Consider the following 25,269-nt stretch of genomic DNA (forward strand, 5'->3'; position numbering starts at 1 on the left):
ATCAAATATTTCTTCATACAGTGGCCGAAAGATGATGCAAGTTTGGGCATGTCACAACTGGTTTTTGTATAAGAACAAAAGGGCTGTGGAAAGCACCCACCTACTCATTTTGGATCAAATAATTAGTCCATTTCATTCTGAGGATTATATTTGTCCTTAATATATGAAATAAATTCAGGGGGCACTTGAGATATGAGATAATTTTATGAACAAAGGGGGAACGTGTGCTTAACAATAATAAAGTAATTTAATAATGTGTAATTATTTATTGCTTCTGATATTACTACTGGGATAATTTAAGCTACAATGTAATTAATTTCTTCAAATGAAAACTTTGCATAAAGCTCACCTATGTGATTCTCATAGAAAAGCAATTTGCCATTTGCCTTTCAGTTTATCCAAAATATTACATACCTCTCTGGTGGTCAGGAGTTACTTTAGCAATGGGTGACTGGGGAGGGGTGAGAAAGACAGGTGCTTCTTTTTGACTACGGTAACTAATTTGTGAAGCTTTCTCTAAACGTCTAAAATATTAATACTTGAAAATTGATACATTTATGGATAAAGTAATCCTAAGAAATGCCAGCGGTAGCCACTATTGCTAAGTTGAGTTGCATGCAAACATTGGGGGTCACAAATCATTTAAATTGCATTAAATTGCAAAAGTTTTAGACTTGTCAGGGCCAAATCTTCAAAAACCCTGCCTCATCACATCTTCTGTAACACTTCTGTTTTTTGCACCTCAAGTCTCTCATCAGATGACATTCCTGTACCCTCCCATTCTTACTCCCCATGTCATACACTTCTCCTTGTACATTTTCCAGGGTGTAATCTTCTCTAGCTAGAAAATATGGGCTTCCTGGACACTTGTATGCATAGTATAAGCATTTTGACAGCGCTGAAGGGGGGGGGGACTTGTTGTTTGGCTACTCCCATTATGTGAAATGAAGCTCAATCTTTATTTAATTATTTCAAGAGTTTATATACAACTTAACAATGAAGTTTCCAAGCAGTGTACAGTAAGATTAAAAAATGCATGCCCTGGATAAAATGAATAAGGAAAACAAAAACAATGCCTATGGAAATATAAAGCTCTTTGTCAAGCATCTGATCTCAGTTGGGAGGGAGTTCTTTAGATTCTGTCTTTGTAGGTGAATGCTTGCTTGGAACCTTGAAATTTTGAGAAAGCTTAAGAGTTGCCAAGCACAGATGGCGTATGGCCTTGCTCTTTCATGATCTTTCAGTGTTGTTTTGCCATGGGTCCAGATGGTTGAATCCAGAGGATAGGGTGGGGAGGTGCACCCCACTTTTGCTATTGGGTGCTGCAGGGCACCATTTTGTCTCCAATGCTACTTAATATCTGTATGAGGCATTGGGAGCTGTCATTAGATGATTTGGCTCTCCTCAGTTTTGGTATTCAAAATCAATTTACTGGGCTCAGAATTCTTTAATTATAATGATATTGCCAGGTTTAGCAAAATAATACAAAGTAAATCCTGCAAGCTTAAAACATGCCTACCCTGGATGTAGGTTACTGTTCTTATGTATTGTAAGCGAGATAACTGAAAACTAGTTCACAAGTGCACCTTTATGACATGATTTGGTAACTTGCATATGTGAGTGAACTTTCACATAGCAAGGCACGGGAGATGGAACTTAATATATCCTTAAATTTGATGTTTTCCGTAGGAATCTGTTCACATATTCAGCTGTCAAATCATGTGATGTTCATACATGTGTGAGCCATCGTTGACGTGCCTGAGTAGACTTAAGGTTCACATTTCTTTGTATACATTTTTATAGCAATATTAAGCCACTATTATGGGACACGGGTGGCGCTGTGGGTTAAACAACAGAGCCTAGGACTTGCCGATCAGAAGGTCGGCGGTTCAAATCTCCATGACAGGGTGAGCTCCCATTGCTTGGTCCCTGCTCCTGCCAACCTGGAAGTTCAAAAGCACATCAAAGTGCAAGTAGATAAATAGGTACTGCTCTGGCGGGAAGGTAAATAGCATTTCCATGCACTGCCCTGGTTTGCCAGAAGCGGCTTAGTCATGCTGGCCACATGACCCGGAAGCTGTACTCCGGCTCCCTTGGCCTGTAAAGCTAGATGAGCGCTGCAACCCCAGAGTCGGTCACAACTGGACCTAATGGTCAGGGGTCCCTTTACTCTTTGCCATCATGACAGAGGGGAAATGTCAATAATACTCTTTCTCAAGGATAATACTGGCTTAAAGGTAAAGGGTACCAAGTACCTAATATGAAAAACTGTAAAGACTTATTAAGACTTTCTAGTATAGGCACATGATGGTTTGTCTCCTTGTGCACCCTACAGGGGTATGATCCCATGGAGGATTACTGTAGATCACAGTGAGCAAAGGAGTAGTGCAGAAAGTTAAATAATGACATTTAAGTCAACCTATGCAACTTTTTTCAAATTCCACAATACAGTATAGCAATGATGTGTTGTTTCTAAGAATATTTTGTGTTTAAAACATGACAGCTGGTCCTAGCACGAGACAAATTGAAGTGTAAACTCTGTCTCTAAGAGTAAACCATAAAACAGCATGGTACTTTCTTCAAACCCTGAGACAAGTATACATTCTGAACTGTACACCTCCTTTTTTTTCCTGCTTTGTTTAATGTTTGCACAGTTGTCATTTTCTGAAGTCTTTGTTGTCTTTAGATAGTACCATATTTAATAATGTTCTGTCCTCTAGCTCTTAACAGTGTAGGGAGAGGTTTTAAATGATGAAATTCCAGTCTCATACATTTTGAATTAACTAAAATTAATATAAGTTGGAAGGCTACTTTGGGGGACTCCAATCCATCAGTGTAAAGTGAAAAATGCAGCATATAGGGAATAGAAGTAAAATTACATGAGAAGAGATGTGGAGAAATGTGTGTATTTGCTGGATGCTTCCAAGCTCCATATTTAGGTGGAGAAACAATTGACACCATCTGGTGATATTTTTTTTTTGCCAAAACTGTGACCCCTTTTCTTTGTTTGATTTTCAGTTTTGTTTTCATTTTCCATGCCTTCAGGAAGGACTGAATCACCTCACCTATCAGCCCTCTGTTTCCTGCCAGAATTGGCATTATTATTCTCCCTGCCCTTCTTCCAGCTCCATCTGTTCCTTCTTGTTTTTTGCCCTATTTGTCATCTTCTCCTGTTTTCTCTCCTCTCTCTGCCTTCCCTTTTTCAATATTTCTGCTTTTCTTACTCCTTTATTTTGTCCAGTTGCTCTAAGAAAACTAGAAGATATGCACCTAGGATTAAAATCAATACTGTTCTGCTATGCTTTTAAGTCTTTCCATTGCTCTATCCTTTAATGCATTCTTTCACTACCCTTTCCTTTTGCATAGTTCCTGCTTCATCAAAAATAATGTTTTGATTTCAGGTTTCTTTTGAAAAAATGGCTTTGATTGGATCATGATTAACATCACCAACAGCAATCTTTCCAAGCCTAAATAAACTACGCCAGAGCAGGGATGTTTCCAAGTTGGCAAGCCACACGTGGTTGTCTTGTATCACAGTGAACTGCCCCCACTTCTGTTGTTTCTTCCTAGTTGTCTTCTAATGGCTGCTCTCCCCCCCACCCCCGTTTACTCTTCTGTTTCCTGTCCTAACAGCTGTCCACACTCCTGGTCCATTCTTCCTTTGAACAGTGCACACTATGCATCTTCCATCCTCTGCTGCTTCCCCCGGCAGCCTGGCCAACTGTCCTCTGGCCTTTCTGTCTTCTGCCACAGTGGATAGGGTTGCTGTGACCTAGAGTTCTTTCTCTTTATAAGTTCCATTGATGCTAACCTAGGCTGGAAATAGATTCCTATATTTTTATTTAAGGTTCATTAATGAGTAATATAACCAAAACCGACACACATTGTAGTTACCTGATAAAAGGAAAGGGAAGCATGGTTGTCTTTAGGATAATGTAGTAATAATAATAATAATGATTTTTATTTATACCCCGCCCTCCCCAGCCAGAGCTGGGCTCAGGGCGGCTAACACCAGTAAAGTTACAGTAAAAACATAATATGGCAAAAAACAAAAACAAAAAACCCCCAACCAATTTAAAATACAGGTTAAAATACTATTTAAAATGCAGCCTCATTTTAAAAGTAGCCTATAGAACGAAACCATAAGGGGAGGGAATGCTAAGCATGCTCAGACAAGTATATGTCTTCACCAACCCAATATTGTCAAGCCAACATACTTTTTATTCTTTTATGTATTGAGTCAAATTATCAGTTATTATGCAAAGTAACTAATTATATGCTTGGTATCAAATAAGGATTTAGTTATCTCTCTTGTGTAATAAACTTGGAACATGGACTTCCCTCTATATCCAGACTTCTGGCCTTTAATTTGAAGTGTTTTGGGTATCTGTGGCCTCTTTTAATGGGCTGGAATCTGTAAGACCTGTATTTTGTCTGAATAGACTTTTTTAAGGCTTTTATTGGTCATATTTCTTTTACTTGGTTACTAAGTACCTGAGTCTGTTAGGCTCCTGGACCACTAGAGCCTACAGGGCCAGATTCTGGACCCCACGGGTGCGTGAGGAACCAGATGCCTCCCATTGCAGTTCACTAGTCCAGCAGCATAGCGGAGCATACCATGAGGGAGGCTGTGGAACAAAGGAGGGCTGCTAGAGGATTGTCCCTTGAAGGTGCTGAAGTTCTCCACAAGGGCATGGAGCCTGAAGGAAGTAGTCTAGAAACAGAAACTTAAAAGGCACCAGTCTGCACTCAATCTTCATTGGAGCAAGTTGCTAACTTGGGAGCTATCTGTGGTCCTGAAATTTCTGATCAGCCTTACATTGTCAGCAGCCTTGTCTCCTCCTTAGTATCCAGCAATGGACCAAAACATGACAACTACGGCAATCAGGAATATCATTCCATTTGGTGATTAGCACATCTAATTGCCAAACTCTGCCACTTTGCATTTTGCACATTTTCTTTGGAGAGAAAATGTATCCACTGACCCTGGTACTTGTATGGCTCCACAGCATGCCAATGCCATGGGGCTGACTTAGATCAATGCTTCTCACCTCCAGGCTCTAAAAGCGTTTCCTCTGCTAAAGATATACAGTGGTACCTTGGGTTAAGTACTTAATTCGTTCCGGAGGTCCGTACTTAACCTGAAACTGTTCTTAACCTGAAGCACCACTTTAGCTAATGGGGCCTCCTGCTTCTGCCGCGCCACCGGAGCACGATTTCTGTTCTCATCCTGAAGCAAAGTTCTTAGCCTGAAGCACTATTTCTGGGTAAGCAGAGTCTGTAACCTGAAGCATATGTAACCGGAAGAGTGTAACCCGAGGTACCACTGTATTGATGACTTCTTTATCATCTGTGCATATGGACAGGAGATATTTGAGAAGTTCCACAAAGATTTTGATAAGTTTCACCCCACCACCGCCAGCTAGACCAGAAGTCTCAGACTTCAGGGCAGAACGCAGCCCTCTAGGCATCTCTGTCTGGCTTCTCCCCATACCACATCCCTCAGTGGCCCTGCTTTGCACTCTCCTCGAGTGCTTTTGCCTGGCTAAAATGTGCCCTTGAACTTTGATAATGTTTCTTGTTTCCTTGGATGGAGGAAGAGAGGACTGTGCAAGTAAATTAGCATTTCTTGCTCACCTTTGCTTCTGGCCTTGCCCCCCACTGGCCTGCCACCCCTGGAAGGTTGCCTAGAAGCTCAGGCTGAAAAGGTTTCCCAATCTCTGAACTATTTCATTTAGTGGACATTATTGTGCAACTACATAATGGACAGACAAGCACCACCTGAAAATGGAAACCTTGCTGAGCACTACACATGCCTACATGCTTCCAGCTTCTACCCAGCGCATATCACAAAAGCCATTGTTTGCATCCAGTCCTTACAACGGCATTTGTATTTCCTCAGAGACATTGGACAGAAAGGCAAACTTGAGAATTCACATCATGTATTCCTCAGACTACAATACTCAACTAAAGAAGTGAAAAAGCAGATCAACAAAGCTGGACTTGTACCCAGGAATAGTACAGGATAGGTGATGAACAGAGCTGCTATTATTATTATTATTATTATTGCATTCTTACTCCAAACCAGCATGTTTACCACCTCCAGACTGCCAAGATGCACCTTTTTCTTGTTGCTTTTAAACAGTATATGAAATTGGTGGGTTATTTTCAAAACTTGCTTTGAATTTTGGCATTACTGGTAGAGTCATAATGGCACAAAGAAACCAGGCTATACGAACCACACCGCAAGTATTTGGCAGCTTACCAGTTTTGCCCCTACTGCAGCAGAGGAGTCTCCCATGTCTCACTCCTAACTTATCCTGCCAGCTACTGATGCAAGCAACAACCAAACATGAGTAAACCCACAGGAGAATTCCTCCAGCAATACATTAAGGTCTGTAAGGGCCAGCATAAACTGGGACATCTTTGCTGGTTCCAGCCAAGCCATAATTTAACCACAGTTTGTCTGGGTCCGGATGTCATGAAAAGTTGCATTTAATATGAAGCAGAAGTGAAGTTTCTAGCTTCTTCCTTGCAGCTGTGCTAGAGTAGGAGGGAAGAGTGCAAGAGCCTGAGGTTCACTGTTGTTTGTCCTTGTAATGTGAATGGGCAAAAGCAGCCATTGTCTGATTCTGATTGATACGTTTGGAATACACAGTAATGAAATTCCGAAAAAGATTTTCTTTGAAATGGTGCTTTATGTCCTAAGTATCTCACTTCCTTTTGAAGTGTTCTCTAACATCTTACAGCAAAATCATCTCAAAACATGTTTGGTTTTCTTATTTGAGTAGCACTTGAAACCATCTTGGGGAAATTAATGGAAGAATTTTACCTTTTAAAAGAATAACACACCAAGGCACTGAATTATCGCTCTGAATTTAATAATGTGACTGCGCACTCAGTTTAAACTTTAATGTATTCTCACTACATGTATGGGGGATAATTTCTTGGAGGCGTTAAATATAACAAGGTACCCATAATCTTAATCCCTTTTGCTGTCAGGGTCAATGTAACATGTGACTTCTGTTGCCTGGATTTCAACTGATGTGCCATTTAAAAAATAGGTGATAAAAAGGTGTCCATTCTCTTTAGGCTGCAATTGTTTAGGCTACAATTCTGTATATACCCAACTGAGAGGACACCCTAATGTAAAATTGGTGGGACTTCCTCATAAGTAGATAAATTTAGGATTGCTCTGTAAGATAATTATTTTGAAAGTTTCTGAAGAACAGTTGAGCAGTTGATAACTCCCCCCTTTATAAGATCAAGGACGAGAGAGAACCTTTTTTGAGATGTAAATATAGAGGCTGTAGGGTCCATCTGGGAGGGGTGCATTTGGGCAGAGACCATTTTGCCTCAGGGCACTGACTAAAGAGACCGTGGGGAATGCTCCTAGATTTGCAGTTTCATCATTCTGGAAATCCAGGTCTACAGTTTAGGATTATTTGTTGATTATGAAAACCAGATCTGTATACTGAACACTGCTCTGATACAATGTTTTATAATTGCTTGGAACATGTTGAGTGTGATTCATTTATAGTTAGTAATAATAATAATATAGGCTTCTAAGATCAGGCATGTTTCATTTCTCATGATTGTTATATGAAATCATATGCAATTTATATGAAAGAAGATGCAGTAGTAGGAATAGCCTTTAAAGCAAGCAAACATATGTCAGACATGCTTTCTAATGCTGTCAAATGTTATTAGTTTAAGTGTCCTGGACAACTTTGAAAGCATACATTAGTGACTAGCAGTAAGTCAGAGTTACCGGTGTTCTGACTTATTTCTACATGTAACAGATGGTGCTCGCTGTGAAAGACTGACAAGCTGTGGGATAGCAAAGCATTACTAATAAACCCCGTCATATGTTAAACTTGACCTGACATTAATCAGGTTTGGAATGCTTCTAATGAATCATGGATAGTAATTAGTGAGCTGATGCTATTAGTGAGCAGCAGTTTCATACTGTTTTCCTTTTTTTCAGGAAAAAAACCACACAATTATGTTGCAATTTATAGTTAGTGATAATAACATTGTGCTATCTTTAGAGTTTTGTACAGTGAACTTTCCTTCTCTCCAACAGCCAGCCTGACCTAGTATGTTGAAAAAACTGGACAGAGACAGTAATTACATTGCAAGTTGGGGCTGTGGACCGGCAAGTCACTAGTTGAAATTTTACCTCAGCAAGGAGCTCTCTGGGGCAGCGTGGGGTAGGGGCTTCAGTCTTGTCGTCGAAATAGGAGTACTTTCTCGCTTTTCCTCCTCTCAAGAAAAAAGACAAAAAGTAGTGGAGAACGCAGCCGTTTTTCACTCTGATTTGTTACAAAGGCTGGAAATGCTGCAGTTGCTTCGTTCTATGTCTGTCTTAACTGGAGAAATACAACAGGGTTTTATTTTTTAAAATTGCTGCTGCTGTTCTTTGTTTATTTTGTTTGAAGTTAGATTTTTATCCTGCTTTTAAGGTATGAAAAACTCTTACTTGTATTTGGTTGTGCATGGTGTCTTCATCTACCTGTATTCCAGCCGTTTTATCTCTGCTGCTCAGAACTCACTGGTAAATTAAGGAACTGAATATGAGAGAGAGGCAACACACATAAGGAAAATGGTGTCTAATGCTCAGGCCATCTCTGAATACCAAAGAGTTACCTCTAACAAAATTGGAAACTTGGCTGGGATAGCTGAAGTTGGTCCACCTGACATCATGGTGATGTCAGGAGATGTACATGTGGGTGGACCCAGCCACCTGTCAAAATGGTCTGTTGGGGTGGGGAAGCTGACCAAATCCTATGGCTCACCCCAGATGTCCCAATAATCATTGCCTGGTTTATCTTTGTCTTATATTTATTTATTTAATTTAAAATACCATATCATAATCACTGGAACAAAAAATTGTATCACATTTATGTATCTTTGCAAGGAATATTTTATAATCTATTGCCAGATGCCAGTTTAGTTTTGCCTCCCATCTTCAAATGCACTGAAAAGCATCCTCATCCTCTTCAATCTACCATCCTTAAGGTTTTAGAAAATGTGTATATCCCCTATAAAACTTTCAGAATTCAGATAGGTGGAGACAGAGTGTATATTTAAGCCCTGCTCATTTGAGCTCAGTGGTTCAAACTGACACATTCCTTAGTGTGAATTATATTTCATTCAGCGAGTATTTGTAGTATATGTATGCTTTAAATCAGCAAGCTACTGAATCAATTATGCTTTGTGAGGCCATTTTAGTATTTTTTCAAAATCTTTGAGGAAAGTAAGTTAGTTTTTAGTGTATTTTTTTTAGCATTGCCATGGGTGTTCACCTTTCGTCTTTTGCAGAATAAGATCAGTAGTCTATGGTGTGTGTGTTTTTTTAAAATGGAAATATTCTTCAGTTCAGATGAGGGCTAGGTTTTAAGAGTTCTGTTCATCCCACAGATTGCTGCGAAGTAATTTTTGTCTCCAGGGACTTGTTTTGAGGACATATAAAACCGCTAATAACAAAATGTTCACCTCAACAGACTTCTATCTCAAAATATTTGTGGGTTTCATAATAAAATCTTCACAAATAAAAGCTTCCAGGTTCCACAAGCTAACAGGAATAAAAAAATATGTGGTGTTGGGAAGGATATTCAAAAGCAAGATGACTTATAAAAAGGAGAACACATTGGCCACATTAGTGTGCTATGAGTGGCCTGGCTGGGAGAAGTTATTAATAGTAAATCACTGTTTACTATTATGTCCGGACACATCAATCATTCACGTGAAATCGGGTGTGTGTGGGGGAAATAATGCAACCCATATAGGGACAGTTAATCTGTAAAATGGTTCCTATGCATTTTCCTTGGAATCATCCAGGACTACTGGCGGCTGCCTCTCATGAAGGCGAGGTCAGGGCAGTTGGTTGCAAGGCTTGTTCAATGTCTAATAAGATGTGCTTTATCTATGGAGGATTGTTGAGTCTGAGTTGGCCGTATGTCTTCTTGCAGTGCAATCATCAGCGTGCGAACTTTAGAAAAAAAGTAATTACAGTAGTTCATGGCTTTCATTGTTCTGCTTATCTTCTAAACTTACCTGTTTGTTTATTTAATGAGAAGCGAGTAGTAGATGCTGGAAACCAGTGTTTTCCAGTGAATGCTTTATTGCATTGATGTAGATGTCTATGTCTTATTTTTTGGCATGGCTACTATTCTTGTTATTGTAAAACCAAATAACTCTTTGATTTTTTTTACAGCTTCTTGAGGGAAATTTTGCTAGAGAAGTCAGTCATGAAGTGGACGGACTAATTTTTCAGCCTGTAGGAGTAAGTTGCCATGATTTTGACTTTTTAAATCACTGTATAATAGTTTCGATATGGGGTGGGGGGTTTCATCATCAACTTGTGCTGTTGAGAATTTCATCATTCACTGCCAGTAAAATATTTAAGCAAATATTTATTTATTTGACCCTAAAATCCATTCTTTTTGGCTTTCTGAAGAATTTGTTGGCTTAGATATGTAGTATCCTGTGTCTATCTTGAAACCTTCACAAAAATGTATCAAATTAATAGTTTTCCGCAAGCACTTCTTAATACAAAGACCATGAATATTTGAGCACATTGCTTGTACTTTTCTATCTTTATCAATATTTGATTGAATGCGTTTGAGTAAATTATCTTAAAGGATAAAATAAAAGCTGGCATTGAATGAAAATGTACAAATCTTGCTTACTATTTTATTTCTGAATTGTGGAAATTCTCCTGCAAAAAAACATTCTTGTTAATGGGATAAAGAATGGCATACGTATTGACTTGGCATTTAAATATACAGAAAAGCAACAGAAAGGGTAATTATATGGAACAAATATGAAAGGAAGCAGTAGTAATACTACTTTTCCTTTCCTCAAATTGTGGTGACCTTGAATAGGCTAAATACAGGACATGTTTATCACCCATAAACCTGTGTAGAACATGAATAAAAAAATTGACATTTATGTCATTAGCTTTGGTGTTAAACCCCAGTTTCCATACAAGTTAATAGTAAGTAGTTTCTTTCTTTTATCTCATGGACTTTGCTGCAAAGAACATTTGTAAGAGGAAAATGTTGATTCTCTATTGTAGTAGACACTGTACAGCATGGAGCTGTCCTTCTGCTTCATTTTTTTAATGTGTTAGCTATAGCTAGAATAATATAGAGAGTATTTTAACTATATGACACCTTGAGTTAGCCTAATTTGGATTTATGATAACTGTACAGCCTTTTGTAGTGTTGGAGCACTGTTGGGATTCAGTCTGACCTCTGTAGCCCAAAGATAGAAGCCATATTTCTCATATTATTTTCCATAAGTTGTAACACATAGTGAACCCATATTAGGTCACTGTGTTTATATAACCAATGAAAAATTAGTCTTTTGGAAACCCCCCCATCCCACATATATATTTCAAGATGCTGCATCTGTCTTTGATTTTCAGTGACAGTTTTGAAACATCTTGTCCATCTTTTTATATCAATATGTATTAGTGATTACAAATGCTAATCATGTGATGTTTAAAACTTTAGAAGACACAAGGCTCTTTGTGTATCTTTTTCATCCTGTTTCTAGATATTCTTGTAGGTATAAATGTTGTTTTTCAAGTGTACAAATCTTTAAAACTTTGGAAATCCACCATAGAAAATTGGGTTATTTTGTGCTGTTGTATTATTCTCTGGTCTATATCCTTTCCCATGTACAAAGTCCATCTAAACACAAGAGCCCACATTGCCAACATGATCTTGTGAACTATAGATTACCACTGTGGCTAAAGTCTCAGACCTTTTGAGCCACAGATCCCAACCATCAAAAGTGTGAGAGCCACAAGATGTGCACAACCTTTACACAGGAGTTAAACATTAATTCATTTTTAGATTGATATACAATATTATCAGCTGATTTCAGTTTGGCCAGCTACTCTAATGAATGCAGAAAGTCAGGTTTGTTGTCTGCTTAATTTTAACGTGGTTAGATCATTTCTCCTTAACTGTGATCCAGGAAGTATTCAGATAAAACTTTTTTTGTGTTATTTGATCATAGTGGGACTTCAAGTTGCTTCCTTTATTGTGATGATACATTTCACAGGGCTATGCCTCCTTTAACATTGAATACAATATCTTCCATTCTGGCTTAAATTTTGATTTTCTTCTTCATACTTGCTTTTTTTTAAAACATCTTGATAATATTATGCTTAAAGCTACTTTACGTATATAAATGGCATTTCCCAAGACTCTTGCATGAATAGAAGAAAGGATTAGATGCTACTGCAAACTCCATAATCAAATTAGAAAATGTTACTGCAGGGTGGTGAGGTGGGTCCAGCTCATTTCCTGCAGAAATAGTTACACAAGATCCTTTTTGAATGCTACAAATAAAGATTAAGGGGTTTTTTTTTAGCTTGGAAGGAGGGAGACAAACGCCTCCTTAATGCCATGGGTGGAAGGGAAAGTTCTAGGGTAGGTGCAGATTAATTCTCTCCTGTATGTCTTAATGCCCTTGGAAAAGCCCTTGTAGAGAGCAGAGTAATAATCCCCCTTTCTAGGTGTGGCCTGCAGATCATGGGTGACGGATGAATTGGGCAAGGCCCCATAAACTGGGCCTCACTCCTGCACGGAGACCATGAGCAACACTGATCTACTGCTTACCCCTTTCCAGGCCTTGATAGACTCCTCTTTTTTCCTCCTCCCTGGGCTTGTTTTCGTTTCTCCCCTTTCTAAGGTGTTCATACTACCCCGGCAGTCTTTAAATTACCTTTTCTGTCTGCTGAATTCCTGAGACTTCCCCTGTACCCCCAGTGGCACTCGCAGCCCAAGTGGTTGCGGAGGGCAGGGGATGCCTTGTGTGCCAGGGAGGATGCCAGGAACTCCAAAATGCACAGACAACCTTGTTGGCTCAAGAGCTACAATTAGATTGGTCAAAGAACCACATGTGACCCCTGAACTACAGTTTGACCATCCCAGTACTGTTATTTTATATACAGTGGTACCTCGGGTTACAAACTCCGCTAACGCGGAAGTAGTTACCTCGGGTTGTGAACTTTGCCCCAGGATGAGAACGGAAATTGTGCGGCAGCGGAAGGCCCCATTACTGAAAGTGCACCTCAGGTTAAGAACGGTTTCGGGTTAAGAACGGACTTCCGGAACGAATTAAGTTCGTAACCAGAGGTACCACTGTATAGCCTTATCAGTGTACAGAGATATTTCTGATAGCATTTAAAATACGCTAAGTGCCTTGATTATAGCAGAGGGAAGTGCTTAAAGCTATCCTGCCTGCAATGTTCACATAGTTGACATTAATATGCACTGTGGGGACAGAAAATGAGAGGTTACTTCCTTTCTATTTCTTCTCTTTTCTTTTTCAGACCCTTTGCTTTTATTCTGCTCATCTCTTTTCTCTGCCACTTGTTTGGAGAGAGTAGACATTTAAAATGCCTATGTCTGCAATGAGAATGCAAACTTATTTATAAATCTACAATCTTTCTTATAGGGAAAATTGTACCAATTTAGTGGTAGTTTTTACTGTTGGAGCATTTTTCAATCTAAGCAATACTGCAGATTTATAAATTCACATTCACATGCCCCTTTTGCAAGTGTTATCCTTTTTTTGTTCAAACCGATACTTCAGAAATCTTTGCTTCTTTTTAAATGGTACTGGTCAGAGAAACTCAAAATGCTTACTCTTAAGGAAAATTATTTAAGCTAGCTGCTTTGGAAATTACAGCCTTCTGTGGGATGTCTTTTTGGGCTTTTGAGGCCACTTGATATTTAAGTAAGCAGTCTGCAAAATTGATTTACCTACTGCATAGAAGCATTATTGACTTCCTCTGAAAAGGGAAGACAGCTTATTTTCATTTAAAAAGCTTTCCTAAAGTGATTTCTGACTCCATATAGAGAAAGATGAATTAGAAATGTAACGAAAGTTTTTTTCGTTGTTGTTGTTAATCGGGAACGAGTTTCAAAATACATTTTTTGAACTTTGGTTATTTTAGGGTTTCAGTATCTAGGATTTCTTTTAAATACATTAAAAGCCCAAACTTTAAAATGGTGCATTTTCCTAATTTTTCTTTTTAACCAACATCTCATTAAATTAGCTGTATTATCCAGAAATAAGTGAGTAAATTTCAATATGCCTTCAAATTCTTTGTACTTTTGAGTAGAAAATCTTTCACAGCACTTTTAAATACATTTAAAGGAGTAAAGGAGTAAAGTTAGCTTTAAGCCACAAATATTTTATAATACGCTTTAACAGTCTCAGCTAGCTGGAATCCATAATGACTTATTAGTTATTTACATCATACCAAATGAAGCAGGGCAAATTCATCAGTGTGCTGCATTGTAAAAGTGCACTTGAGATTGTACCGGTTAATAATCTATTATATGGCTCCAAAAGGTTATGTTTTGTGCTACACCACAGAAGCAATTTCCCCTAAACCACCTCCTAGGGTATAATTGGTGCTCTATGTTTCTTAGTTCTTTATGATTTTTAAGAAAACTATTATGTGAGCTGGCAAGAGATTTTTCAATAATGTTAATTAGAAACTGTGCATGCAAAGCTAAGATTTGGCTTTACTTACCGTTATTAGAAGTAGATGTCCTTGCATTATTATTATTTAATATTGATATCACTGTAATACCCACTGCCTGCAATCAGTGTCAATTGATTAATGTCCTATGCAGATATGTATGACCCCTTTATATGAAGAGCTGTTAAAAGAAAAAATGAAGACAGGCAAACACTATATAAGTGGGACAATTTTTATTATTGGTTGGGAGTAAGGGCACCTTATACATTGCACTGGGATATTATAAATGTTCCCAATACACATACAAATGTGTTACCAGTCAATCTTATACTCAGTTCCTGTGGAGCAGGGACTCCCCTAGAATCCAGGGTCTCACAGTGGTTTTTCTATCAAACCTAAATTGAAGTCCTGCCAATAACTATTTTCTAAAAATGTATTTTAAACATAAAGAGAAAACATTCAAGCTTATATTTCTCACCATATACTGAATATTAGCACCCATGGTGCATATTTGTACCACAACTTGAGACATTTTAGACATACAACTTGGGTAGATATTTTCTGCTTTTATAATAAGGTTCTCAGTGGTACTGTAAACTTGAACATCATTAGCATTTTTAACATTGTTCAGGAAGCAGCACATCTACAGATGGCATTAGTTTCCCAGAAACATGCTATTTTATGCTTTATTGCTGCCACTGATAATACTTTTTGAGTTTTCTGTGCTATAGTGCTTCTAGTGATAAGAACACCCCACAATAAAGGAAAGAGGTCAAGTGGAATTGGGTTGCTGGGGGGTTTATCAGAGAATTATAGAATTGTAGAATTGGAAGAGACCCAAGGGTCACCTAGTCCAACCCCCTGCAATGCAAGAATCTCAACTAAAGCATGCATGACAGATGATCATCCAGCCTCTTCTTAAAAACCCCCAAGGAAGGAGAGTCCATCATCTTTCAAGGAAGCAAGTTCCTCTGTCAACAGCTCTTACGGTTAGAAAGTTCCTCCTGATGTTTAGTTGGAATCTCCTTTCTTGTAAATTCAAGCCATCGGTTTGAGTTCTACCCTCCAGAGCAGGATCTGAACAGATGTGATTATATTGTAGGACTTGGCTGTAGACAATGGTTTTGTCTTTCTGGGTGGAAGCTAGAAGAAGCAGGCAAACATGGGTCAATGGGTTCCCTATATAAGTTGGTTCGTACTTGTCTATTCTGTAGCAGCACAGTAATTTGCAGAAAATGATCCTTGTGTATAGACTGGTTAAGGCTTTGATTGATGGTGGGTTTCTAAAATGTGCAGGAAGCCTCTACAAGTGCAGGAAGAACCCCACTTGAGAAGATTGCCCTGCAACTTGTGGGCATTATGCACAGAATGGAAGCAGGGGGCAGAGCTAGCTTGCTTATTCCCACAGCTCCCCGTCATGTGTTTACCAGACATGGTTAGAGTACACCTAAAGAGTGGCTGACATGTGTGTGCATGAGCACCTAGTTACAGACCAGAATCGATACAGTGCAGTTTCGTTGATTTGTCATGTAAAGCACAAGAGACTTGGCTTTTTAAAACCTGCCATCATTTCAGAACTAAAATATTCATAGACATTTCAGAACATGTTTGGGCAGACTGATCAGGTTGTGAATATTCTGCAAATGAAAGGGAGCTAAACTTGTCATAAATTATTTATAGTAAATCATTAGCTGAGCTCTAATCTTCGTATTGAGCTAGTTCATCTATATGGATTTCTTGTGCAAGCTGCCTTGAGGTTTTATTATTGTTATTTTTATTATTATCGAAGAAGGAAGGATAATAAACATATTGAACAAATGTTCTCTGTAGTTTCAAAAGCCCTGAAAGGTAAGAGTTTATTAAGTTGTGGATGACAACATGCAAGTCTCTAGCAAGTCATCATCCCTGTGATATTTATAACCTTGGAACAATCGCTTTGCTAGTTCCATGTGTATAAAGAAATTGAAATGATGTCCCGCGGCAACTCCAAGTTTCAAAATGTGAATTCTGTCACATGTAGACATTATGTAAACTAAAAATAAAGATTAGGTTTTTTTTTAACCTGGAAGGAAGTTGTGGTTGCAAAATAATAATAATTTTGCAGAACACTGGCTTTTCTGGTCATGGTAGCAAGGACATGAATGCTGGAGATCTCTCCCCCGCCACCACCTCAAGCCAACCTCTGAAAATGCTGTTGAATCATCTCTCTGATTTTTTAGATTTTAGCAAGCTTTGTTCATATACTTTCAAGCATACATTTAAAAGCTATGGCAGCTAGAAACTGGCTTTAAAACAGTGGGGGAGGGTTTGGGGCTGAGAGTCCCAGGAGTGAATTTTGTGCCCATTGCCATATTCCATACCCTTCTATAGTATTGCACCACAGAGAGAGCCCTGAACTTCGCTTGTGTAAGAGGTGGTATACTTTGTGAGTCGAGCTGAAACATGTACCGAAGCTTTGATACTTTAAGGACCAAGGATAAATAACTTTTGTCAACACCTTGTTTTCTTCACGCTTGTCTTTTATAACAGCTCATCAGCCTCCTCTTGTGTATATTCAGCTTCAGACTGAAACTTGCATATTTGAAATTTAATGGATTAAATTTGTACAGTTGTCAGGCACGTTGAATATTGTGAGTAGTTTGAAGAATAAAAAAAACATGTTATGCTCCGGGACAAGGTCACAGTATGTTCGATGTTGTTGTGGCTAGGTGCTGTTCCAGGGATGATGTTACCATGGAGAGAGCTTTCGTTTCCATGACATTTGCTTGCAAATGTTGATAGGCCTTCAACCTGCAAAGGGTTTTGTCCTCTGACATGCATAGTGGGTGGTGGAATATTTCTTCTCAAACCTTTTTGTGTGTTTTGCACTGCAAAATTAATACAGTGGAATATTACAGAATACTTCTGACACCCAGGCATTGTACTTTTGTTTTTCCTTTAAAATTAAATTGTACTTTTTGCTTCTTCAGTATTAACTTAAGAAAAAAACAACAGGTAGCTAGACATGCAACTGAAATCTTTGCTTTATTGCAAAGTTGTGAGTTAGAGAAAAGAAAGCCTTTAAACTGAGTTGCCAGACAATGTTTTGTGAAGTAATCAATAAATTGATGTAAAAGACTATAAAATCTTAATTTTCTCTGTCTTTTTTTAAAACGACACCTTGAGGTGAAGTAGTTAGGTACATTTATATGGGCGCCACTTTATATGGTAACAGTTTTCCTAGAAAGGTAATTATGACAAATGTGATAGGAATCTGCCGGCAGCTCTTGTAATTCTTATATGTAGAAATTATTCTAATTGCTGTCATAAGTGCATCCTCTATATTGTAAATAATGCTTTCATATTGGTTATTGATGCTGGCACGTAAAGATTTTCTTTCCTCCTTCCTATTAACAGTTTTCTTTCCTCTCTAGAAACAAAAAAGTCACAAACTTACAATTATGTTGCTTCTTTTCAGCATTTCTGTATTGTAGAAGGAATAGAGAAGAAAAGGACAAGATGATAACATTTCAGATTAGGGATCAGCAACATTAAATTACTGGTTGTTTTTTTAAGAAATGTGAATGCAATAATATTACCCCTTTTTGCTTCACCACTACCCTTAGGATTAATTTAATTTAATTTCAGCCATCCCACAGTGTTCATTATCCTTTATTAGGTTATTTGGTCCAATTATTTGAAATGTTCAGTGGGTCCTACAGTTTGTCCCATAATGACTTTTCTGAAGGTCCTGATGGTAAGCTTTTCGCTAAAACACAGTATTGTCCTAGAGAGATCATGAAAACTCTTACATCCAAATTTTGCTTGTGAACATGCAAAATATCAGCATCACAAACCAGACATTGTCCTGACCCTGTACACTTGTAGAACTATTGTGGCATGACTGGTAAACAGCTCTAATAGCTGCTGCTTTCCAATCCCTTCATTTCTTCCAAACCTGTTGATGTTCATGAAGATCCACAATCAGTTTTTTGACATGAGCATGTAGCAATTATTGTAGCTCTTCAGGTAGGTTTCCATAACTTCTCCTTTGCATTATATCAAAATAATTCAGTTTGAATACCTATTAGAGTTTTGTTTGGTCAGACATTTTAATAACCCAGAAAAAAATTAGATTAATTGGTGGAAATATAACCATTATGTTTTTATATATGCTGGAAGCTGCCCAGAGTGGCTGGGGTACAAATAATAAATTATTACTACTATTATAATTTTTTAAAAATTTTTTTATTGGGTTTTCACATTTTATATAGACAAACAAACATAAAAAGACATAACAACACATAATTTTATACCCTTACTTTCTTTACCTTCTTTCCCAGACTTCCCCACATCCCCCCTTCCCCCCTCCCAATTTCGTGATTAACTCAGCAAGTTATTTGCCCTCTTCTCAAGAATAATATTGTTTTCTTTTTTCTAAAGCTTAACACTTTTTACTAGGCCCAATTTTACATAACCAGAATTTCCCCTTTTTTACACAAAATCCTTTTTCTAAGGTCGACCTAGTTTCTCTCCCACGAATTCCTCCCTTTTTAAATTTAACCAAAAAAAACCCATAATAACCAAATACAAAAATTAAAGTTTTAACTAATCTACTCCCCCCTCCCTCCCTGCCCCGGTCTTTGTCCCCTTCCGAAACAATGTCCTCAAAAAACGGTTCTCAGCCCGGATTTCTCACATCCGAGGCTCTAAAGTCCCAATTAACCTCTCTCCGGCGGTTTTGTTGGTAGTCCTTTTTGTTGGCCCTCAATTTTCGAAGGAGTTTTCTCACAAGCCCCTCCTGTTTTCCTCCCTCCAAATCTGCCAAAAACAGTTGCTGCAAAGGATCAACCAGTTTTCCATGTTCGAACTTTAAGAAGAAGTCCCAGTCATGCTTATTTGTTCTTTTATATTCCAATATTCCAAATGTTCCACAGACTTCTTCCTTTATCTTTCTCTCCTTTTGCAGGTTTGTAATCCAGTGATCATCCTCTTTATTTCCTTTATTTATTGAGAGTATAGGCTTCTGATTAATGTTTCCCATCTGTCCTTCCTTTCCTTCTTCATCTTTCCCCTCCGATTCCAAAGTTGTCTTTTCTGCTTCAGCTGCGAAGTTTGTATCTTCAGCAGAGCTGCCTAGTTTAAGATTCAAGGTCGTAAGTTGTTTGTTCATAGCCGTGCTCTGCTCTTGTAAAATTCCCACGAGAAAGAACATTCTTTCTATCTCTGCCAGTAATTTTCCTTCTGCAGCCATTGCAATATCTTTAATTTCCTCCAGGGGGATAGCCACCCAATAGTTCTTTTCCAACAATCCGTTACTTTGTTGTTCACAGTCACTTTGTTTCCAACCAGTTCAGTTCAAATATAACACCTTTAATCCAGAAAGATATTAAATAACACAGTTCTAAACTTCAACCGCCCGTTTGACAGCTCTTTTGACAGCTGTCAAACTCTTTATTCTTTTTCTTCGGGCTCGCACACCTAACGCTCCCGGGTCCAAAGGGGGGGGGTTTGCACAGCAGTTTCTAAGATTCCTCTCTCCTCTCCAGCACAATAACTTCTTTTATTTAATTCGTGTAGATATTCTTTTGTTCATCTAAACACAAAGTCTCTCCACCTTAGTCTCTTTTCCTTACTTTGGATCTTACAGGTGGGGGGGGGTGTGGACTTCCTTTTAACACATCCCCCGATCGTACTCAAATTCAGGAATAAACTTTTAGGGTCGAAATTTCATTCTACTCACGGGTTTCTTGTTTCAGTCCAAATTTTAGGAAGAAAGACAGTGCTCTCCGGCCATGGCTCGCGGCTTCGCTCCACTGAGGTAGCGATGTACTCTCGGCACCACGCCACTCTCCGGTCCTCTCCGTAGCCTTTAAAAAGGCTCTTCGTGGGTCGGGGAGGGCGCTTAAGGTGCCCACCGAGTCACCAGGTCCGCAGGCTTCCGCGCCTGCGGTTTCTGAGGGTCCCCGTGTCGCCGGCACGGCAAGACCCGTCCTCAGCAGAGCCGACTCCCTCTGGAGCTCGGAGGGAATCCGCCATTAGCCGTTCGCGCTGTCCCGGAAGTCCCAATTATTACTACTATTAACCTAGATTCAGGTGTAGCAAAAGAAAAGTAAGACTTTTTAACTAAACCAATTTCTTCTGTGTATGAAAACAGATAACAAGGGGGGGGTGTTCCTATCTTATATAGGCATGCAGATCATTTTCAAATAGCTGTTTTGCTCACAGTTTGCTCACAGTGATTGTTAGCAGGATTTCTGTCAAGTGGTCATTTGAGCATTAACAAAAATGTAAACTTTTACTGCCATGAGTCACGCTGGAGACGCCTTTTTTCTTGATTTGGAATTACTTCTCAGCCCCTTATGTTTAAAGCTTCCAGCTGCATTTTAAGTTTTATGTAAGTGTACATTATTAGAACGTCAGTACAGAGGTTGTCCTGGGAAAAGGTAATTACATTTTACAGATCTTGTTAGCATAATTATCCCATATTGCACACTCACTGGAGTCTGACAGGGTTGCTCAGAGCAAGGGGAAGGCAAAAGGAAATTAAACTTGAAAATCATTTGGTATACATCAAAGAGAGAGGGCAGAATAATTTGGAATACAGACAATAGCCAACATTTTAATTCACAGAATAGGCCCATTTTGACCCAGCCATCCACCTTACACAGCAGTTTTAATTCAACTTCACTCACAGCAATTGATATTTTTATAGCATGGCAGGTGCTGATTATTCTGCTACTTGGTAAAAGTTACATTTAAAGCAGCCCTCAGAGGAACACACATTAAAAAGAAAGAAACGGAAGAAAAGCATCCATAGAATGTCTTAGAGAGGTTCTCAAACTGTGGTCTGTGAACTCCATTCAGGTAGTCCATGAAAAGGTTATAGAACACTTTGATCACAGAAGCAGGCACGTCTGGTGCTCTCGAAAGGCAAGACTATGGTTGTGAAATATAGTATGATCTCATCTTACATTTAACTTGCACAATTTCAACCATACAAGGTTGAAAGCAGGCTGGTTAAAATTGCACAAGTTAAATCCAAACAATGAGGAGAGCTCAAAAGCCCTTTTTGCACCAGGTATGATTGGGATACACCTTGCTTGCAGGGCAAGGCCTGCTCAGTATGCCAGCTCTGGGCATACAAATCAGCCTTAGGATTCCAGAGCTGATGTGCTGAGAGAGCCTTGCAGGAGCTTAAAATCTCTTTTTTGCATCAGGTCCACTTGGGTTATCCAAGGCAAGAAAGAGCCTTTAACCCAGGCATAGGCAAACTTGGCCCTCCAGATGTTTTGGGACTACAACTCCCATGACCCCTAGCTAACAGGAACAGTGGTCAGGGATGATGGGAATTGTAGTCCCCAAACATCTGGCAAGCAGAGTTTGCCTATGCCTGTTTTAACCTCTGTCTTGCTTGCTTGGAGTACTAGGACTTCTCTCTTCCTTTTACTCTCTAGCCGTAGGGTGGCTCCAAGGGTTAGTTTATACAGTCATACCTTGGGCTGAAGTAGCTTCAGGTTAAGCATTTTCGGGTTGTGCGTTACTTCCGGGTTTCGCTACTCACGCATGTGCAGACACTCAAAATGACGTCAGGTGCATGCGCGGAAGCGGCGAATTGCAACCCGCACATGCTGGTTGCATTGGCTTCAGGATGCGGACGGGGCTCCGGAACAGATCCCGTTCGCATCCAGAGGTACCACTGTACCTGATTTTCGTATCTGAAACCCACACATAATAAATGATTCTACTGTATTAGTAAGGCATATGCTTTGATTTATAAAACAAAAATCATTAAGTGATCTATGAAGACCCCCAGCCATTCTCAAATGATCCGTGATGTGTGGGAAGAGGGAAGCTTGAGAACTGCTTTGTTAGATTTTTGTTGTCATAGAGGTAGACCTTGAGATGGAATCATGAAACATCTGGTTTAAGCTTCAGTTCTCTTTGTCAGATGCTGCTGGACAATTTAATCTGGTATGCTGAATATAAAGCTATATTTGAGGCCTTTGCTCAGTCAGATATTCTGCCTTCAGCTGCTCCATATCTTATTTCTTAAACAATTCTACCAATTCTCGTTTTTTTGGTCCTTGCCCCCAAAGCTTCCTTCTGTGTATTACGTCCTCCATTCCTTTTTTTTTTAAAAAACAACCCCTTACTGCAAAGCCGTTGGCCGCTAACTTTGTGTCCCACATCTCCTCACTGAAATGAAACTTAATTACATTGAATTGCATTTCCTCTCATCCTTCCCTTATTACCCTTCCTCTCACACCTTTTTCTGTCTTCACTTCACTTTAAAATTTAGACTGCAAACCCTTAAATAGCAGTGACCTTTTTGTTGTTGCTTGTATTACCCTAAAAGTGTGTGAATGTCACTAAATGAAGATGAACTTTTTTTGATCTTAGGCTCCAAGCACTGAACTATAGTAGGTAGATCCCCCCGGTTTATAGAGAAATCTTGCTGCCGTATCTTCCTGAATGTAATGATTTAGCAGTGTAAGTGGGATGTTACATGTGTCCCCCTCTTTGCCTGTTGTAGACCAATTTATTCCTGTGGAATTAACCAAGGTTAAATTTACCCTTTGCAATTTTAATCTAGAACTCAGCATATGAATTTAATGTAATTAAAACTCATCATTGCATAATTATACACCAGAATATGCTTTTTGAAAGGATGGTTTTGTTTCCACTGTGAGATTATCTGAATTTAAGTTGTACAGTGCTTTAAGAATATGAAGCTATCAGGGGACAGGGTCCTCTGGTGATTAAAACAGCTTGTCCCTTGTTTTCTGCAAATCTAACCGTAATTTGGGCTCTTCATAAGAGAGCAGCACACAGTGCTTAATGATCATTGTTTACGTAGGTCTTGTTTTTATTAATATTTTTATAATATATAAATAAGGTAGTCCAGTAATCAGTCTGATGCTTTTGTACTCAAATTAGGAATGGACTGCAGTGACTAAAAGACAATCTCCTTATTACTTGAGTAAAAGTAATTAAAGGTGGGGAGCCTTTTATTCTTTACCTGAAGGTGATGCCTTGCCATTTTTGTTTGTGGCATCACTCTGCCAGTACTATACAGTGTTAGACTACTGACTAACTAAAGAAGATTGGCACAAGGATGACATACATTGAGGAGGAAAGCCAGATGATTCAAATGAGTATTTTGGAGGACCTGCAACCAATCCATCACTTATTCTCCTTTCCATAAATTGTTGTTCAAAGTGGAGGTGCAGAAGGAATGGTAGATATAATAACACCTCCTGTGATTTGGGTGAGAATAGTGCAACCAAAAGGACAAAGTATACAGATTTAATAGCTTGCCCTTTTCTAACCAGGGACACATGCTGGAAATACAGTGGTTTCTAATTGGTGGGCTGTGGCTCTGATCTCTGCATCAAAGCAATAGTCAGTTGAGTCGTTGTTTTGTATTTTGTATGCTTTCAGATCATTTGAGATGGTCCTAGAGCGGTTTTGTGTTTAATGGGGCTGGAATGACTAATTTGTATTTCACGACTGTACTCAGATGCTGCTACATGGTTAGAGCTTTAATACAGTAAAGAAGTAAAATATCAGTCAAATGATACTGGCTTGAAAAAGTCACTTTTAAGGCAAAGTGGGAAACCAACGCACAGAGCCATTTTCTTAAGGCTTTTTTAAAGCTGAAGGTGGTGAACTTGAAAATACTTATTACTCATTTTTACAATGAGATAAAGTGGCAGCATTCATAGCTGTAGCTGTGCAACCGAGCACACAGGCAGCCGTGCAGGATAGTCTACAGAGCCCTGCATATGTGTGCAGGCTGATATTTCAGAAAGATGAAGACTATGTCGATGACTGAATTTGCATTCTGTGGTGGCAGTAGATCATGCAGCCATTTTCCACTAGTGGTTTTAGCTACTAGGGTTCAGCGTGTTATGTACTTTAACGAACTCTATAACCCAAACATAACTTCTTAACTTTATCTCCCCACCTCATCTTTGGGGATTAACTAATGCAATTAACCAAATTAGGAAGCATTGCACAGGATTGTTGGATCTTAACCTTATTCATAACTCAGGGAAAGAGTGCTTGGCAAACTGGCAAATCAAATTAGAATGGAGTTTAATTACTCACTTTTTAATGATACTAACACATTTACCCTACCTGCTGGTTATTTCATTTGTCTCAAAGCAGCAGGACTATCATACTAGCCATTGGAATTAAGGTGGCACTCATCTTGTTTTCTAGCCTTTCTCTTACTGAATAGTTTCTTCCGGTTCCTACTGCCATTTGTCTTAATGATCATAATCATATGGGATAGAGGACCACTTGCTAAACCATGAAGCTTAAGAAAATGAACACTGATAATTTTTGTAGCTGCTTTAAGTCTGAAGGTTTTCAGCTACATACATATATATATATATATATATATATATATATATATATATATATATATATGCAGGTTTTGGTGTCCTCGGGTGTCTTCCCGTGTAAAAGTTGGGGTGTCTAGGCGACGTTTCGACGAGGTCTCACTCGTCATCTTCAGGCTGGTGCTTTCGGCCTGAAGATGACGAGTGAGACCTCGTCGAAACGTCGCCTAGACACCCCAACTTTTACACGGGAAGACACCCGAGGACACCAAAACCTGCATTCCTGTACCCGTGAAAATCTACGAAAGCATATATATATATATATATATATATATATATATATATATATATATATATATATAATTTTATTTGATTAATTGAAATAAACAAAAGAAACATTCTTCATCATCCATTAATACAAAAATA

At 38.8% G+C, this 25,269-nt stretch overlaps 1 protein-coding gene across 3 annotated transcripts in view; it reads left to right on the plus strand.

The window, feature by feature from the left end:
• Positions 1-25,269, plus strand: part of RNGTT (RNA guanylyltransferase and 5'-phosphatase) — a 128,659-nt gene that overhangs the window by 60,818 nt on the left and 42,572 nt on the right. For 2 of the 3 annotated variants that reach the window (XM_081905565.1, XM_081905566.1), the window contains exon 12: positions 10,220-10,288. The exons of the other annotated variant lie outside the window; for it this stretch is intronic. In XM_081905565.1, the coding sequence (XP_081761691.1) occupies positions 10,220-10,288 (69 nt within the window). The remainder of the gene's footprint in view (positions 1-10,219; positions 10,289-25,269) is intronic. 3 annotated transcript variants of the gene reach the window in all.

This window comes from Podarcis melisellensis (genome assembly GCF_964234715.1).
Source record: "Podarcis melisellensis genome assembly, chromosome: 3".
In the NCBI taxonomy this organism is placed as follows: Eukaryota; Metazoa; Chordata; class Lepidosauria; order Squamata; family Lacertidae; genus Podarcis; species Podarcis melisellensis.